This window comes from Silurus meridionalis, chromosome 16 (assembly GCF_014805685.1).
Source record: "Silurus meridionalis isolate SWU-2019-XX chromosome 16, ASM1480568v1, whole genome shotgun sequence".
Taxonomy (NCBI): domain Eukaryota; kingdom Metazoa; phylum Chordata; class Actinopteri; order Siluriformes; family Siluridae; genus Silurus; species Silurus meridionalis.
This window is the reverse complement of record NC_060899.1, coordinates 16,623,195-16,641,953: the sequence shown is the minus strand read 5'-3', so window position 1 is coordinate 16,641,953 and position 18,759 is coordinate 16,623,195. Positions and strand designations below refer to the sequence as shown.

The window sequence follows — 18,759 nt, the reverse complement described above, 5'->3', positions numbered from 1 at the left end:
GATGAAGCGGAAGTGGATTTTTAGGTAGATAAGTAATTGCCCGATTAGAAGTTCAGATGGTCACGCGGCAATCATTAAAATCAAATTAAAAAAAATCAGACGCCAAACGTAAAATTAGTTAATAATATAAGATTATAATTTTTTAGCGTTAGTTAGAATCTAATATCTTTATTATGAGCTTCTATTTACAGTTAAACCAAAGATATGAACTTATGAGCAAGTGAAAGTAATGAAAGTTATAAATAATTAAAGTTTTTATCACACCACTTTTTGATGAGAAATTATTTAAACTATTTAATACATGTGTACTAATGTGGAGTATGAGTTTTATTTATAATGTGAAGAAATGTAACCAAAATATCACAGAGTTATTTCTTTTTAATCACGCGCGCACCACAGCTACCCATGAAATAGGTCCTTCCGGGGTGCAGGATGTGTTAGGGGATGGGATAAGGTGTGACACCGGAGTAAAGTGCTGGGGGTTCCTGGCGCGCGCCGCAGGGGGGAGAAGAGCCGGCCGAAGCGCTTCGACTCTCAGTTTAAAGCCGAGACAGAAAGAACCGAAACGATCTCCGAGATAAAAAAACAGGTCTGGTCAAAAACACTGCTCCGTTTTCCGGGTTTCCTCCACGGAGCTTCCGCGAGCAGTTTTCAGGGTTTTGGTGAGTGTTAATTCTTTCGGGTTCGCAGTCACCCTGGGCCGCGTCCCAATCCGCTCTCCGGGACTGCCGAAGTGCACTTGGGCGCCATTTTTCTCCAGGGTGTGTGAAGGGTGCGTGTGTAGGGAACGAGAAGGGGATTTGGGACGCGGACCCTTTTTGTCTCCTCACATGCCTGTTTAGTCGCAGTTTTTGTTCTCGGATTTCGGAACTTCAGCGCTTTGAACGACGCAGACATCAGACTGACGGCGGCTTCATCCGCGGCTGTCAGGTTTCTTTTTTCCGGGGTTGAGTTCGGGCCCAAAAACCCACAACAGAACCGACCGTCTTTTCCCGTGTCCCCTTAGCGTTAGCATCAGAAAGCTAGCTATTTTTTATTTACTACAAGGAGCCGATAATAAAAGCGGCTTTAATTTATAAAACTCTTTTTCTTTTCCGTGTAATCAGTTTGTAAATAAACAATCTAAAGTGTATCGCACGCGCAGTAGCTGTGTGTAATGCTAATGCTAACGGTGCTGATGGCGCACAGCAGCTCGGCTTCATCACCTCACTTCCGGTCTGTTCGGTTTCTCTGAACTGAATTAAATAGAAATCGCGGGTTGGACCGAGCGGCTCTGATGGAGTTTTAATGGTCCATGAGCACACCGCGGTCACAGCCCAACTCCACTCGGTACTGATTTAGAGGAATCGATCCGCATCGGCGGAGATCCGATCAATTAAATACCGATTCATCGATTAATCGAGGCGCGCGAGAGTCTGTTTTACAGAGCGGTGAGAACGGAGGAGTGGAGAGAAGTGCGCAGTTACATTTACAATCCCGGCCTGTCTGTCTGTCTCACTTACCGTCTCTGTCTCACTTACCGTCTCTGTCTCACTTACCGTCTCTGTCTCACTTACCGTCTCTGTCTGTCTGTCTGTCTCACTTACCGTCTCTGTCTGTCTGTCTCACTTACCTTCTCTGTCTGTCTGTCTGTCTCACTTACCGTCTGTCTGTCTGTCTGTCTCACTTACCGTCTCTGTCTGTCTGTCTGTCTCACTTACCGTCTCTGTCTGTCTGTCTGTCTCACTTACCGTCTCTGTCTGTCTGTCTCACTTACCTTCTCTGTCTGTCTGTCTCACTTACCGTCTCTGTCTGTCTGTCTGTCTCACTTACCGTCTCTGTCTGTCTGTCTGTCTGTCTCACTTACCGCCTCTGTCTGTCTGTCTGTCTGTCTCACTTACCGTCTCTGTCTGTCTGTCTCACTTACCGCCTCTGTCTGTCTCTGTCTCACTTACCGTCTCTGTCTGTCTGTCTCACTTACCGTCTCTGTCTGTCTGTCTGTCTGTCTGTCTCACTTACCGTCTCTGTCTGTCTGTCTCTCACTTACCGTCTGTCTGTCTCACTTACCGTCTCTGTCTCACTTATCGTCTCTGTCTGTCTGTCTCACTTACCGTCTCTGTCTCACTTATCGTCTCTGTCTGTCTGTCTCACTTACCGTCTCTGTCTCACTTATCGTCTCTGTCTGTCTGTCTCACTTACCTCTGTCTGTCTCACTTATCGTCTCTGTCTGTCTGTCTCACTTACCGTCTCTGTCTCTGTCTCACTTACCGTCTCTGTCTCACTTATCGTCTCTGTCTCACTTATCGTCTCTGTCTGTCTCTGTCTCACTTACCGTCTCTGTCTGTCTGTCTGTCTCACTTATCGCCTGTCTGTCTGTCTCACTTATCGTCTCTGTCTGTCTGTCTGTCTCACTTACTGTTTCTGTCTCTCACTTACCGTGTCTGTCTCTCACTTATTGTCTCTCTGTCTCTTGCTTACTTATTCTGTCTGTCTCCTTTATCATTAGTCTTCCTTACTGTCTGTCCTCAATACCATCCCTTTATGCCTGTCTGTCTGTGTCTGTCTGTCTGTCTGTACCTGTCAGTAAAAGCAGTTCTCCGGTGTGTTTTGAGGTTCACCTGAGCAGCGTTCCGTCCTGTTCACTCGACTCAGCATCGACTCAGCATTGACTCAGCATTGACTCAGAGTCAGTCACATTTGATTATTTTAGGTTTGTAAACGTTTTGGTTTTCTGGCAGTTTCACGTCGCATCCAGAATGATCCAGAAAAAAAGATCTTCAACACCACGTTGTGTTTAACTCACGTTCTGTAGAGACTCAATTCAGAATTCAGGTCATTAGTAACACACAGGGATGTGATAAAGCGTTAAAGAGAGAGAGAGAGAGAGAGAGAGAGAGAGAGAGAGAGAGAGAGAATCACATGATGGACATGTTGAAGGTGTCACACAGACCCTGAGAGAACATGTGGTGATCTTTCTCCAGCTCATCAGCTTTATGAACTCCTGTTGCAGAATCCAATCAGAAACGTCTTTTGGTTTATAGATGTTAAATGTAACGGTCACGTGTGTGTGTGTGTGTGTGTGTGTGTGTGTGTGTGTGTGTGTGTGTGTGTGTGTGTGTGTTGTTTCACTTATTTTTATTAATTTTTCCAGCATCCCACATCCAGGTGACCTGAAAGAGATGGTGATGGAGAAACCGAGCCCTTTGCTCGTAGGGCGTGAGTTCGTCAGGCAGTACTACACACTCCTTAACAAAGCGCCTGATTACCTGCACAGGTGAGACACACACACACACACACACGTGTACACGTAACCAGAGCAACGTTTGCCATGGCACTATTTGATGAGCTGTTTTTCTCCCAGGTTCTACGGGAGGAACTCCTCGTATGTTCACGGCGGTCTGGACGGCAGCGGGAAACCCGAGGAGGCCGTGTACGGTCAGGCTGTGAGTACAACAACAACACCACCACCACGTCACAACAACACCACGTCACAATAACAACACGTCACAATAACAATTACACAAGAGGTGCAAAAGTAAAACTGAAAGTGTGTGTGTGGGTCATGTGACTCGGCTGCAGCTGGTCATGTGCTGTGTGTGTTTGGTAATGAATACACACGGTTTTGTTTTCTCGCTTACTTCAGAATACCGTCAATAATTACAGATCCAAATGTAGAACTTTAGCAGCTTTTTCATTAAACTTCCATGAAGTGATCTTTTTATTTATTATGGTTTTTTTTTCAACGTAGTTTAAGAGTGAACACATATTTAAGATGTAATTGTTTACTTGTTTACATTTATGAATGTTGTAATCTGTAATGAACATCTGTAATAAACCGTGTGTGTGTGTGTGTTTGTGTAGGAGATCCATAAGAAGGTGATGTCCCTGCAGTTCAGCGAGTGTCACACAAAGATCCGACACGTGGATGCTCACGCCACTCTCGGGGACGGGGTGGTGGTGCAGGTGATGGGTGAGCTCTCCAACAGGGGGCAACCCATGAGGAGGTTCATGCAGACATTTGTCCTCGCTCCTGAGGTACACACACACACACACACACACACGGTAGAGATGTTTAATGGGGGCGGGTCAGTCTGAGTGACTACCAGTATTCTAGTGGAGATTTGGTTATGATTTTAAATGTATTTATTTAGTTCTGTATAAATAAACCGTAGCACTCCATGTAAAACTGTACTGTACTTTATTATAAAATATATGATCTAAAAGTACTGAATCATGAAAGTGTGCTAAAGGAAATGCATATGTTTATTAATAATTATAATTATATTAATAATATAACGCTCTCCATGCAGCACAGTCTCACGTCTAAAAGCAAACAGCACGCGGCATCAGTCATTCGCCTCTAGAGGCCGCTCTTGTAATGACAGCGGACCGGAAGCCGGAAAAACTATCGGTGTGGGTTTTTGCCGATATTTCAGCGATTAACTAACTATTTTAATAACGTTTTAGTTTGAAGGTCAAACTTTATCAACTACAGAACTTTATTATGTAATACAAATATGATACGCATAAAACATATTTAAATTTACTTTTTCAAAATATGTCTCTGGTATTGTTCAGAGGGTCGTTCCAAATGTGAGGACGGGACGTATATCCTTGGTTACCATAGCAACCGTAGTGGAGATATAAGCATGTGTGTTAGAAATCCTGATTAATACATCTCTAAATTTTATTGTTTATTCTGCCTGCTTCTCTCTCTGTCTGTCTGCCTCTCTGTCTGTCTGCCTCTCTGTCTGTCTGCCTCTCTGTCTGTCTGCCTTTCTGTCTGTCTGCCTCTCTGTCTCTCTCACTCGTAGGGTTCTGCGGTGAACAAGTTCTATGTTCACAATGATATTTTCCGCTATGAGGAGGAAGTGTTTGGAGATTCCGAGGCTGAGTTGGGAGGTAAAGTCTCACACACACACACACACACACACACACACCCTGTGATCAATGGTATGTTGGTTATTACAATGAACACACACTGTCTGAAGAAAGCATTGTGTGTGTTGTGCATTAACACGGTCGCTATGATATACTGTGTGTAGAGTCTGAGGAAGAGGAGGCAGAGGAAGAGCAGGTGGAGACCCACACTTCTCCTGAACCAGCACAGGACAGCACACCTTACTACGAACCTCCACCAGTCAGGTACGTACATCTTCTCTCTCACACACACACGCTATTTTTTTTCAATCAGTTTAAACTTTTTTGATTGTTTTACAGTAATGGTGTGGAGGAGCAGCAGGATGAGGTGGGCCCTGAGGTGGAACCAGAACCTCAGCCTGAGCCTGAGGCCAATCAGGAGGCAGAGGCGGAGCTTAGCGCTGAGGGAGAACTTCAGCCTGAAGAGATCGAGCCTGATAGAGAAGAAAAGCTTCCAGAAGAGGTGGAAGAGAAACCACCGACCCCTGTATCTGCCCCAACTCCGCCCCCTCAGACCCCTGAACCACCGAAAGTGAGTGTGTTAAATCAGCCAATCAGGGAAGAGCATTACGTGCTTTGATGTGTCCCCAAGATAAGTCACAACAATCTTAAATCTCACAACAGGCGAAATCTGAAATTGAAAGCAGATTTTTCACTCAATCTTCATTATGTACGTTATAATTGGAGGTTTCTGATTGGTTCTGAACGGTTCTGTCCATCATTTGTGCAGCCGTTTTCTTGGGCCTCGGTGACCAGTAAGAATCTGCCACCTAGCGGCACTCTGCCCACATCTGGCATCCCGCCTCACGTAGTAAAGGCCTCCAGTGCACCGGTAATAACACACACACACACACACACACACACACACCATGTTTGTAACAACCCTATGATTATGCAAATAATCATACTGAGGTGGTGTGCTTGTGTGTGTTTTAGCCCAGGGTGGAGGTAAAGCAGGATTCCCACGCTCTGTTGCCTAGAGACCAACGACGTGAGAGACCCGGCTTCACTCCACGTGGACCTAGACCAGGTACACACACACACACACACACACACACACACACACACACAACTAAGAGCCAGTTTTAGGTAATTTGTATATCTGTCTAATTCTTTGACGTGTGTGTGTGTGTGTGTGTGTGATTTAGATGGTGCTTCAGCTGAGGCTCATGGAGGAAAACCTTACTTTGGCTTTAAAGGTGATTTTTACATGTCATTAGAAGCGATTACAGAGGGCAGCACTGTCTGAGCTGTGTATGAAATGAATGAATGTAACAATTCTGCAGAATCAGCTTTATCTTTTATCTCTAACTAATTACTGTGATACAGATTCATTGTCAAGAGTCCTGGGTTTAATGTGTGCGTGTGTGTGTGTGTGTGTGTGTGTGTAGGACGCGGCGACTCTGAAGGAGGCGAGGCTGAAGGGCGGAGGACGGTGCGTCACCCCGACAGTCATCAGCTGTTTGTGGGGAATCTTCCACACGACATCGATGAGGGAGAACTGAAAGAATTCTTCATGAGTAAATACACGTCTAATCTCAGACTAGATGTTGGACTGTGTTTAATCCTGTTGTTTCCCTAACGTGTGTGTGTGTGTGTGTGTGTGTGTGTGTGTGTGTGTGTGTGTGTGTGTGTGTGTCAGGATTCGGGACGGTGGTGGAGATGCGCATCAACACAAAGGGTGTAGGAGGGAAGCTGCCCAACTTTGGCTTTGTTGTGTTTGATGACTCGGACCCTGTGCAGAGGATCTTAGCAGCCAAGGTGCGTGCGTGCGTGCGTGCGTGCGTGCGTGCACGCACACGCAGGGGGGGGGTCTGTAGAGTAAGGTGTGCAGGAGTGTATAAGACATGCCGTGTGTGTAATTGTGTGTTTTGCGTCTCTGTAGCCAATAATGTTCCGCGAGGAGATTCGTCTGAACGTGGAGGAGAAAAAAACCCGTGCCGCTCGAGAGCGTGAGACCAGGGCCTCCGGAGACAGTCGCCGTGGAGACCGCGGTCCCAGGGGCATCATGGGAAACGGGATGGGGCGTGACCGAGACGGGCGTGGCCCACCCCCATCCTCTTCCAGGCCTACAATTGGTTCTGGCCGAGGCGGCGGAGAGAGCCGATTCGCCGGGCCACGCCGCTGAGTGGGCGGAGTCATCCTGGACCGCGCTTGCTCTATCCTTCTCTCTCTCTCTCTCTCTCTCTCTCTCTCTCTCTCTCTCTCTCTCTCTCTCGTCACATCTATGGGCCGAAAATTTACAAAAGTGATTTTTTTATTTTATTTTTTTTTTTACATTTTTCTTTGGTTTTCTTTTTGAAATGTGATCAGCTTTCGACTTCCACGACGATACAAACCACCTTTCAATGTGAAAGATAAAAAAAAATGTAAATCTCTCTCACACACACACACACACACAGACACTGTCATTTCGGGGGGGGGAATCATCGCTTTCTTTTTTTTTTTGTTGTTTGTTTTTACTTTTCTTTGCAAGATAAAGGGGGTGTGGCTTATTTTCTGTAGAACAAAGAAATGGATGTGTGACAGAAAAATGGAAACTGTCGAATCGCACGTTTTACGATGGACACGAACGTCACTGCGTCGGGAAAAACACAGGAGAAAAAAACGCTCACTGTAAACTTATTTATTTTGTTAGTTAATTAAAAAAAAACAGTGGTGGTGCCTTAAACTGTTCTCTCGCCCATCTCTCTCTCTCTCTCTCTCTATCACTCTCTCCCTCTTTTCACTCTTGATCTGTTTCATCCTGTGAAAGACAAAAGGACTAAAACTCATCAGGACTCGGGCATGTGCCGATATTAAAATGAAGCGATATTACTATTGCGGTATTGTTTACTGGACCCTCGGCAGCATCTCCTCCCGGACTCGGCTTCGTCGCAGGTGAAAGGAATTATGGGATTGCCTTCCGTGAGACTGTCTCAGGTGCTGCTGCCTTCACAGATCCAAAACACGGACGTTCGAGAAGACACTGTTCCTGTTCTGCGTTTCCTATCAGACTGACTTTATTTTTGGGAGCCAATGTTTAGTATCTTTTTTAATTGTTTTCCATCCTCCTTTAAATATCGTGATGTGATCGGCACATGCCTGGTCACGTGGAACAGTTCGGTCGTAAATTAAACGTGCGCTGTTTTTTTGTTTGTTTGTTTTTTTTAAATCCAAAAGTTCAGTTTTGAAATACACTAATGCTACTATTGCTAACAGTTAATAGCGGGTTATAGCTACCAGATTAGCATCGCTGTTAGTGATCAACCTCAAAAGAAATCATTTGTACATAATTCCATATTACAGACGATTTATTTTTTTCCCCTTAATGTACAAGCCCCGCCCCTTACCTGAGACTAATGTAGGATAAAAAAAAAGGTGTTGGAAAAACAGCTAGTTTTAGATTTTTATTTGTTGTTTTTGTCTCTGATAGAGAAGTGTGTCGCACTAAACTGGTAGCTATAAGAGCGTGTAACTCGTTAGCGGGATTAGCCTCGTAGCCCTGGTGTGTGACTTGGCTGATCGAATGTTTGCTGTACCTTTTGGTTGTTTTTTGGGGGGCTGAACAGTTCCTTTAGCTCGTTGCTAACAGCGCGTGTGATGGTAAGGCAGTGTTGGCGGTACTGATTTCTCAGATTAGTATTGTCTTTTCGATAGCGTACGTGTTTTTTGATTATTTCTATTATTTTTTGTATGAGTTTGAGAGCGGCTTGCTGAAGCAGAGCTTCTTGTTCCTCCCTGCAGTATTCCACACTCGCGTTATTTCCTCATCACAGACCACTTTGCACGGCCGGCTTATGCTCTTTTCCTTATTTTCTCCTATTTTGTTTTGTTTGATACAGCATTATAAGAGCTAGCACTTTTTGTTTTTCGCTTCGTTTCCTCCTCCAGGCTGTATTTCCGCTCGGGGTCGGGGGTCGAACTCCCGTTGGCTTCAGCAGGTTCCGTCTGAATGTGTTTTCAAATTTCAATAAACTACTGATTATCTGCAAAAACCTGTTCATTATTCACGTTGGTCCACGTTTTATTGTTGTGCAGTGACTGTTGTGTGATTACTGCTGTCTTACAGGAAGTTGATTTTTCTTTTTTTTTTTTAAGAATTTGCGTTTCGCTTGTTGGCTAAAATCTAAACTCGCTACTGTTACCTGCAGAATCGCGAAGTAGAAAAACAACCTGCTGTGAGACGATGTGAAGTGAAGTAATAAGCAATGTGCAGTTATTAATATTGAAGTGTTTAATAATAAAATCATTTCAGTAGCGACAGTAACATGTAGGAATTTCAGTAAAATGCAGGAATCTGAACTTTTGGGTGATTCCTGTAAAGTACTGCGGTATTGTAGATGTGACGGAGCAGGAACGTGATTCAGAGCCGCTTTCAGTACATGAAGGTAGAAGATGAAGACTGAATGTGTGTTTATGGGGAAGGAACAAAAGAAAATCCTCATCAGACTGACACCAGAAGCTTCACTCAGGAGTGTGTGTTTAGCTCAGGGTTACGACTGAGGCAGTTATTACACACACACACACACACACACACATTATTACACACATCTACTGCTTTTCAAGTTTCTTTAATACATGTTTTTTTTTTTTTGTAGAAATTAAAATGTTAATTCTATTTTAATCATCAGTTGAACAACTGCTTCCTGCTTTACATATTTGGTCGTTACTTCCTGTCCTCCATTATGCTCCACTACCGAACAGAAAATAGTCAAATATATTAAAATAAGATACAACAACATTTTTTCACACCGATTTTTATTTTTCTCGCTTTTCAATCCATAGAAATAAAAAGAGACGTAATTTTTAAATATAAATACGACTAAAGGACAGACTAATGTTAAAACAATGCAAAAGCAGAAACATGGAGTGTTTAATGTAGTTGGGGAATTAAAATATGTGTGTTCCTGTGTGTATGTGTGTGTTTATAGTTTGCTCTCCACAGCCTGAGGTGTGTGTTTGAGTTCTGGAGGCGAAACTTCTCCGGCTTTTTCTGCAGAATAAAAGAAAGAAACTCTTTAATCACAATTAATGCAATTCAACTACAATGGAATTGTGCGTTTGTGAGAGTAAACCTGCCAAAGAAAGTGTTTGTGTTACCTTGTGTGTTTGTCTCCTCTATCTCAGTGTATTTCTGCAGCAGTTTGGGTCCTGCTAATCCGATCGCGAGTGCACCAATGGGAGCTGTAAACATAATGGCTAACACCGCCACCGTCAGCACATCCATCCCATAACGCTCCAGCTGCGCGTCTCCTTGGCTACGTGCCATGTCCAGCGCTGTGGAACCTATAGCTGCCTAAAGGACACACAAGTATCATGGAACATACAGGATATTATATACAACATGTAATAACACACACACACACACACACACCTGCACTGTAGCTTTAGGTAACCAAGCAAGAGAGATGAAGATTTTCTCCTTTAGATTGAAACCAGCAAACAGAACAACGGTGAACGTCACACACACAGCAGTTTACAGATGTGATACAGTAGAACATTCTGGATAAGTGTGTAACATGGCAGTGTAATATATCTGTCATATTCTCTGTAGTTCTTCTTGTAAAATCTGTATTGTCTTGTGTTATTTCTGTTACTTTTGAGAGCCACAAAATTCATTGTGTGTCAACATACTTGGCCAATTCTAAATCTGTGTGTGTGTGTGTGTGTTTGGGGTCTATCACTTTACAGGGTCCGGTTCATTTTCCTGTTTCTAACACCTGTTATTCATCCAGCAGTGTTTCATTACCGATAATTACATTTTATCTCTTTTACTCTTAGTGCTACTTCTGGTGCTGTGTCTAGTATGTGTAAAGATGTAGTATAGTATACACACACACACACACACACACACACACACACACACACTAACCCACAGTGTAAGGCTGTAGTACACACACACACTAACCCACAGTGTAAGGCTGTAGTACACATTCACACACACACACTAACCCACAGTGTAAGGCTGTAGTACACACACACACACACACACACACTAACCCAAAGTGTAAGGCTGTAGTACACACACACACACACACACACACACACACACACACACACACACACACACACACACACACACACACACTAACCCACAGTGTAAGGCTGTAGTACACACACACACACTAACCCACAGTGTAAGGCTGTAGTAAAACACACACACACACACACACACACACACACTAACCCACAGTGTAAGGCTGTAGTACACACACACACACACACACACACACACACACACACACACACACACACTAACTCACAGTGTAAGGATGTAGTACACACACACACACACACACACACACACACACACACATACTAACCCACAGTGTAAGGCTGTAGTACACACACACACACACACTAACCCACAGTGTAAGGCTGTAGTAAAACACACACACACACACACACTAACCCACAGTGTTCGCACTGAGTGTAGAAACAGTAATTTCAGCTCCAATCAGTCCAAACAGAAGCGGCTGAAAAATGTCCCAAAACCTCCCAACAACAGCAGCAACTGGGGCCTGTTAACACACACACACACACACACACACACACACACACACACACACACACCACATTGTTATAATAGGTCCTTATGTTCACTGCTACACTTAACATCTTATTTACCTACTATTTTCACTAATGAACTCAACCTAATGATTATATTTAATATGATATATTTTGCAGTCTTTTGCTTCTTAATGTGACACATTCCATTATCCGGTCCTCGCTTCCTTTTGGGGACCTTGTTGAATGGTGTTCTGATCACACTGTAATGTTGTACCTTTTTTTTGCTCCAGCTCATTCCGGCGATGAACGAGAGGACGAGTGTGCTGAGCCCCCCGGCCCCACCCAGTCCCGCCACGTGACTCACAAACACACAGAACACTGACAAACCCAACAACATGCAGGAGCGCCGTAACACCAGATCAGTCTGCACACACACACACACACACACACACACACACACACACACACACACACACACACACAATGTGTGACATGTCTTTTTACTCTACTCACACTACATTTTTTGGGAACTTATTGTACTTTTACATGAGTATAATTTTTCAGTACGTTTCCACCACTGTAGGTACAAAGAAAAACCCACCAGTGATTTCATTACAGTGAACTACAGACCTTCTACAATGTCCTGTAATAAGAAGTAATGACCACTAGAGGGCGACATCTTACTTTCTGCTCAGCCAAACTTTTATATTATTAAGTAGGAAAAAAGTCAGTAGTCAGTTTGTGTGTGTGTGTGTGTGTGTGTGTGTGTGTGTGTGTGTGTGTGTGTGTGTTACCTGGTCTTCACTAGGGAAGAAATGGATAAGAACACCCAAAAACCCTCCTGCCAAAATTCCAACCACCACCTCCAACAGTCCCTTTGCCAAACTGAGCCATGTCGAACCTGCAGTGCATACACACACACACACACACACACACACACACACACACACACACACACACACACACACACACACACAAACAAACATGGCTGATTAATAGCCCATTTGTATCAGTTCTAAATGTACCTTATATTAATACTTAAAGTGTTTAATACTCTCAACATGGACACGGACAAATATTGATGCTTTATGCAAATGTATGTTTATTATTAGTGAAATCAAACTTAACATAGAGCATGAAGCCTAAATATTATTGTACATGTTTTAAAGAAATGATGGTGTTTTAAATTACGTAAATCATCAGGACACCAAACTGAACTTTTGCTATGTTTCCTCACGGACTGTTTTAACTGCTGGATGTGTGCAGCATGGCGGATTTTGATGCTGATTTGAGACTGGGTACTTGGTAATGTTTAAAAATAATTTTTTGGTGGAGTTTATAATTTTTTTATATCTGAGTGAAGAAAGGACGTCATGAATGAATGTGTGTTACATTGAAGATTTTCATTTCACCTCTTTTATATTTATTTATTCATATTTGTAATAAAAATGGAAAAAACAGAAATGCTCGCTGAATTAATTGTGTTAATAAAATTATTGCAGTTAAAATTATTTTGCATTAGTTATTTTTAACATTAATAAAAATGTTTATAAAAATATTTAAGAAATTGTTTTTATAATATATATATATATATATAAAAGGACTCCAATACGAATTATGCACATTTTTTAATCCTACTCTAATACATTTGCACTGCGAAGAATGTGTGTGTGTGTGTGTGTGTGTGTGTGTGTGTGTGTATGTGTGTGCACGCCCACGTATGTGTGTGTTACCTGTGCCAAACCCAATCCCCAGGCAGGTAGTGAATCCGGTAATAGCGAGGATGTCGTCAAAGCTTCCCGATGCCATGAGGAGGACGGATTCCCTTCTGAACCCGAAACCATCAGCCTGCAGGAGCAGCATCGAGGAACGACAACTGCAGGTGAGACGGCTGATAACACAAACCTACACACACACACACACACACACACACACAGTGCATGTATACTTTTTTTATTATGACCAATAAAACACAAATATGACATATTTATATCACAATAACACATATATGATCTACTTGTGTGTGTGTGTATGTGTGTGTGTGTGTGTGTGTGTGTGTGTGTGTGTGTGTGTGTGTGTGTGTGTTACCTGGTCTTCACTAGGGAAGAAATGGATAAGAACACCCAAAACCCTCCTGCCAAAATTCCAACCACCACCTCCAACAGTCCCTTTGCCAAACTGAGCCATGTCGAACCTGCAGTGCATACACACACACACACACACACACACACACACACACACACACACACACACACACACACACAAACAAACATGGCTGATTAATAGCCCATTTGTATCAGTTCTAAATGTACCTTATATTAATACTTAAAGTGTTTAATACTCTCAACATGGACACGGACAAATATTGATGCTTTATGCAAATGTATGTTTATTATTAGTGAAATCAAACTTAACATAGAGCATGAAGACTAAATATTATTGTACATGTTTTAAAGAAATGATGGTGTTTTAAATTACGTAAATCATCAGGACACCAAACTGAACTTTTGCTATGTTTCCTCACGGACTGTTTTAACTGCTGGATGTGTGCAGCATGGCGGATTTTGATGCTGATTTGAGACTGGGTACTTGGTAATGTTTAAAAATAATTTTTTGGTGGAGTTTATAATTTTTTTATATCTGAGTGAAGAAAGGACGTCATGAATGAATGTGTGTTACGTTGAAGATTTTCATTTCACCTCTTTTATATTTATTTATTCATATTTGTAATAAAAATGGAAAAAACAGAAATGCTCGCTGAATTAATTGTGTTAATAAAATTATTGCAGTTAAAATTATTTTGCATTAGTTATTTTTAACATTAATAAAAATGTTTATAAAAATATTTAAGAAATTGTTTTTTTATAATATATATATATATATATAAAAGGACTCCAATACGAATTATGCACATTTTTTAATCCTACTCTAATACATTTGCACTGCGAAGAATGTGTGTGTGTGTGTGTGTGTGTGTGTGTGTGTGTGTGTGTATGTGTGTGCACGCCCACGTATGTGTGTGTTACCTGTGCCAAACCCAATCCCCAGGCAGGTAGTGAATCCGGTAATAGCGAGGATGTCGTCAAAGCTTCCCGATGCCATGAGGAGTGACGGGATTCCCTTCTGAACCCCGAAACCATCAGCCTGCAGGAGCAGCATCGAGGGAACGACAACTGCAGGTGAGACGGCTGATAACACAAACCTACACACACACACACACACACACACACACACAGTGCATGTATACTTTTTTTATTATGACCAATAAAACACAAATATGACATATTTATATCACAATAACACATATATGATCTACTTGTGTGTGTATGTGTGTGTGTGTGTGTGTGTGTGTGTGTGTGTGTGTGTGTGTGTTACCCTAGTATAAAGCCCCAAATCCAAGGCAGGCCTAAGAGGAAGTGAGACATCACAGCAACAGTACAGGCTTCAACAGTGCAGGGAATTACAGCCACCCTCACACACACCGCCTTTAGCTTTTCAGAGCCTACACACACACACACACACACACACACACACACACACACACACACACACACACACACACACACACACACAGTACTCACAAAATCAAAAATTTAGAAGCTATTATTGGTTAAAATGAACCTATAATCCTATAACTGTACAGATAAGCACACAGTTTCCCTACACACACACACACACACACACACACACACACACACACACACTGGTGATGTACGCACAGCAGGGTCCAGGCCAAGTCCAGCTCGAGTGAGGATGATGGCCAGTGCAATGCTGCGCAGTGATGAAGACCATTTTTGATCAATAAACACAGCGTCGTTTACGTATGGGACATTACGCAGCACCAGACCCATCAACAGCATGCCTAACACACACACACACACACACACACACACACACACACAAACACACACACAATATTACTTAGATAATTTTTGCACAGTATTCACAACAGATGTGAATATGTGTGTGTAATTTAGTGGCAGCCTCCTGTTCTCCATAACTGAGGCCATTGCAATTCACCTCTGATGCATTACGATACTCATGAAGCAGCTACTGATGCGCTACGTTATGATTTTCCCCTGCTTCTAACGCATGACCCTTTCACACATACCTTTGTATTGCAAAAAAAACCCAGATATTCTTTTCCTGTTGTGTCTCCAGGAAGATGCAGCTCTACCTCTGCCATGTTAATCTGTATGCTATGTGACTCTCAGGACACGCCTCGGTCTCCGTAGTGTTGTGATGTGTCGTATTCACGTAACAGTGCTGAGAGAACGCGCTCGAGAAACAATTTAGCGACGAGAAATCGATCTACATATCAAATATTGGTCACTTTCTAAGTAATAAAAGTACAGCGCATCTATTAATAATTCTATGGAACTAAATCTTTTTTTATTAACACCTACTGTATCTGTTAAACGATGCATCATGATACAAATGTCATCATGTATCCCATGCACACGTTTTTAAATTAATGCATCACGTTGTTAACGTTTTGCCAATGCACTGATGTGAATCTCTGAATCTTACCGTCCCTAGTGTGTGTGTGTGTGTGTGTGTGTGTGTGTGTGTGTGTGTGTGTGTGTGTGTTACCCAGCAGTGGGGGTATAGGGGGCAGGTTTGGCAGTGTAACTGCTCCCACCAGTTTCCCTCCACACACTGCGCTCAGGAACAGAATCACCAAACCGAATATGTTGTGTCCTGGTTCACACTCCTCCTGCAACACCGCCCAACACACACCGAACAGCAGCACAGCAAGCAGAACTACACACGCACACGCACACGCATACACACACACACACACACACACACACAGGAAAGGATTAAACACACTGAGATGCCATTTGAGTATTAAATAATGACAAAGAAAAAACGAGAGACAGTGAGAGATGTGGAGAGACTGATTCATTTTCCTCTTCACTCTGTGCTGTATGTTTCAGTCACTCAGAGAGAACGGATGTAGTGATGATTATCTGTGTGTGTGTGTGTGTGTGTGTGTGTGTGTGAGATAGATGTTATGTTGTTTACAATTCACCTTTAGTTTAATAACATAAATTAAGCAGTGCATTTCACACACACACACACACACACACACACACACACACACACACACACACACACACACACACACACACACACACACAACCTTTGTGATGATGGAGGCAAGAAAGCCTTGTGGTTTGGGGCAGGAACGGAGTTTACTGCAACATCCTGAATCTGTGGAAGACATCTTTAACCTACACACAAACACACAAACACACACACACACACACACACACACACACACACACACACACACACACACACACACAGAATAACACATACAGATGAACAAAGAGATATAATACATATAAAACACTTATTAACAAACACAGATTAATACATTCAAGTGATCACAAACAGTAGTAGACACATTCACACACTCACTTTCACTCACAGAGTACCACACATTAACACACTCATGTTTGCACACCCACATTAACACACTCACACACATTAGTACACTCAGTGTAAAACAAAGGAACGCACACATTAACACTCAGACTGATCAACCTGCATTAACATTCATTCATTTACACACAAACACCAAAAAAAGAATACATTCTGATTAACACACACACACACACACACACACACACACACACACACACACACACACACACACACGTACACTCAGTCTCAGTGTTACTTACTTGGGTTTCAGTGTGACTGCAGCCTGCAAAACTTTTCCCTCTGCAACACGGTCAGATTTCACACACCAGCAGCTCCCACCTCACACTCACACTGATCTCTGAATGATCTTTGAACTTCAGAGCCTGAGTGTGTGTGTGTGTGTGTGTGTGTGTGTGTGTGTGCGTGTGTGTGTGTGTGTGTGAGAGAGATAAATATAGGTGTATAAATCAAATGACACTTCTGTTACTTCCTCATTTCTGCATATTGACACAGTTTTTTCCAGGACACACATACACACACACAAACTCATACATATACACACACACTGTCATGTATTACTATGATTATAGGGACATATCTCATAAACCCTTAAAAACCTACACACAGCATGTAAAGACTAATCCCAGGTCAGTCCAGGGGTTGTGTACAGGTGTTAGTGAAGACAGTTAATTATCGCCCTGCTTGAGCTCTCTGTAACTAAAACAACACATCCCTCTGAAATTAAAATCTTAAGTTTGCACTTGGAAAGCAGTGTCTGAGACGACAGAGCTTCTGACACACAGTGACACACTGACTGTGCCGGTGTGACTCAAAGACCGATGACACACTGAAGTACACATGCAGAAGACCAGAGAGATATATATGTAATTTATTCTCTTTATTATAGTGGGGTACTCTAAGATCTGAAAATGGATCTATTGTACTGTAAGAATGTATATAGAAATTATAAAACTGTCCTCAAATATCAGCTAAAGCACATTATACTGTACTGTAACAACTGTATTTTATTGTAATGAATTTCTACTAAACCTACTATACAGCTAAAATATACATATACAATACTTATACTATATTACACAACACTATACTATATTATACTACACTTATACTATATAACACTGTAGTGCAGTGCACCATCATACATTACACTCCTGTGTTAGTCGTGACCTTCCCAATTTATAGTGTAAATTTAACCAAAATCTGAACATGTTAAATTTTTCACCACTAAAAACACAAAGGCTTTTTTTTTTTACCTTTTTTTGGGTGAAAATAAATGCATTTTACCAAATTCATAATTTGCATTAGGGAGGTGAACATAGTTTTCATGAGGGTGTGATGAAAAATACTCTGTTTAAAAATATTTAATTTATTGACATCATTCTAAATCAATAACCTCAAATAGCATCAAGTTAAAAAAGGAAGAAAATGAAAGTGTAGTTGTGAAAATGTATTTTTTAATTTAGTTCCATTTTTGACCTAATTGTTTGTGGTTGCTTTTAGAGTTTTGAACTTTTATTTTTAATAAAGAAAATCATAAATAAAGATCAATAAAGAACACAAAACAAATTATATAAATCTTGCATTCAATAGACCCCACCTGTAATGTCTTTATTCCCCACTAGAGGGCTGCACCCCACACTTTGAGAATCACTTGTAAAGTGTAGAATAGTGTAGTTTAGTGTAGTATAGTACTGTGAGGCAGAGTGTAGTGTAGTTTAGTGTAGTATAGTGTAGTTTAGTGTAGTATAGTACTGTGAGGCAGAGTGTAGTGTGGTTTAGTGTAGTATAGTGTAGTTTAGTGTAGTATAGTACTGTGAGGCAGAGTATAGTGTAGTTTAGTGTAGTATGGTGTAGTTTAGTGTAGTATAGTGTAGTATAGTACTGTGAGGCAGAGTGTAGTGTAGTTTAGTGTAG

The 18,759-nt window shown here is 42.0% G+C and overlaps 2 protein-coding genes across 6 annotated transcripts; one reads left to right on the top strand and one right to left on the bottom strand.

The window, feature by feature from the left end:
• The first annotated feature begins 462 nt into the window (after positions 1 to 462).
• Positions 463 to 8,876, top strand: g3bp2b (G3BP stress granule assembly factor 2b). 5 transcript variants are annotated; one of them, XM_046868879.1, is made up of 13 exons: positions 463 to 589; positions 3,131 to 3,253; positions 3,341 to 3,422; positions 3,841 to 4,014; positions 4,794 to 4,881; positions 5,025 to 5,124; positions 5,200 to 5,431; positions 5,630 to 5,731; positions 5,836 to 5,929; positions 6,048 to 6,098; positions 6,291 to 6,419; positions 6,542 to 6,660; positions 6,785 to 8,876. In XM_046868879.1, exons 2-13 carry the CDS (start codon positions 3,159 to 3,161, stop codon positions 7,025 to 7,027), a joined length of 1,509 nt encoding a protein of 502 aa, XP_046724835.1. In that variant the 5' UTR covers positions 463 to 589; positions 3,131 to 3,158; the 3' UTR covers positions 7,028 to 8,876. The 5 variants fall into 5 exon arrangements, with proteins under 5 accessions (XP_046724835.1, XP_046724837.1, XP_046724838.1 ...); XM_046868881.1 differs by lacking the exon at positions 463 to 589 and adding an exon at positions 857 to 930; XM_046868882.1 differs by lacking the exon at positions 463 to 589 and adding an exon at positions 873 to 925.
• On the bottom strand, positions 8,748 to 17,240 carry LOC124398665 (sodium/hydrogen exchanger 9B2). The gene is given in 12 exon segments (XM_046868902.1): positions 8,748 to 9,874; positions 9,982 to 10,177; positions 10,256 to 10,383; positions 11,282 to 11,402; positions 11,666 to 11,815; positions 12,186 to 12,292; positions 14,418 to 14,593; positions 14,767 to 14,893; positions 15,107 to 15,253; positions 15,985 to 16,157; positions 16,539 to 16,628; positions 17,085 to 17,240. Coding segments are annotated over 11 exon segments (1,476 nt in total). The 5' UTR covers positions 16,622 to 16,628; positions 17,085 to 17,240; the 3' UTR covers positions 8,748 to 9,806.
• Positions 17,241 to 18,759: the final 1,519 nt, after the last annotated feature.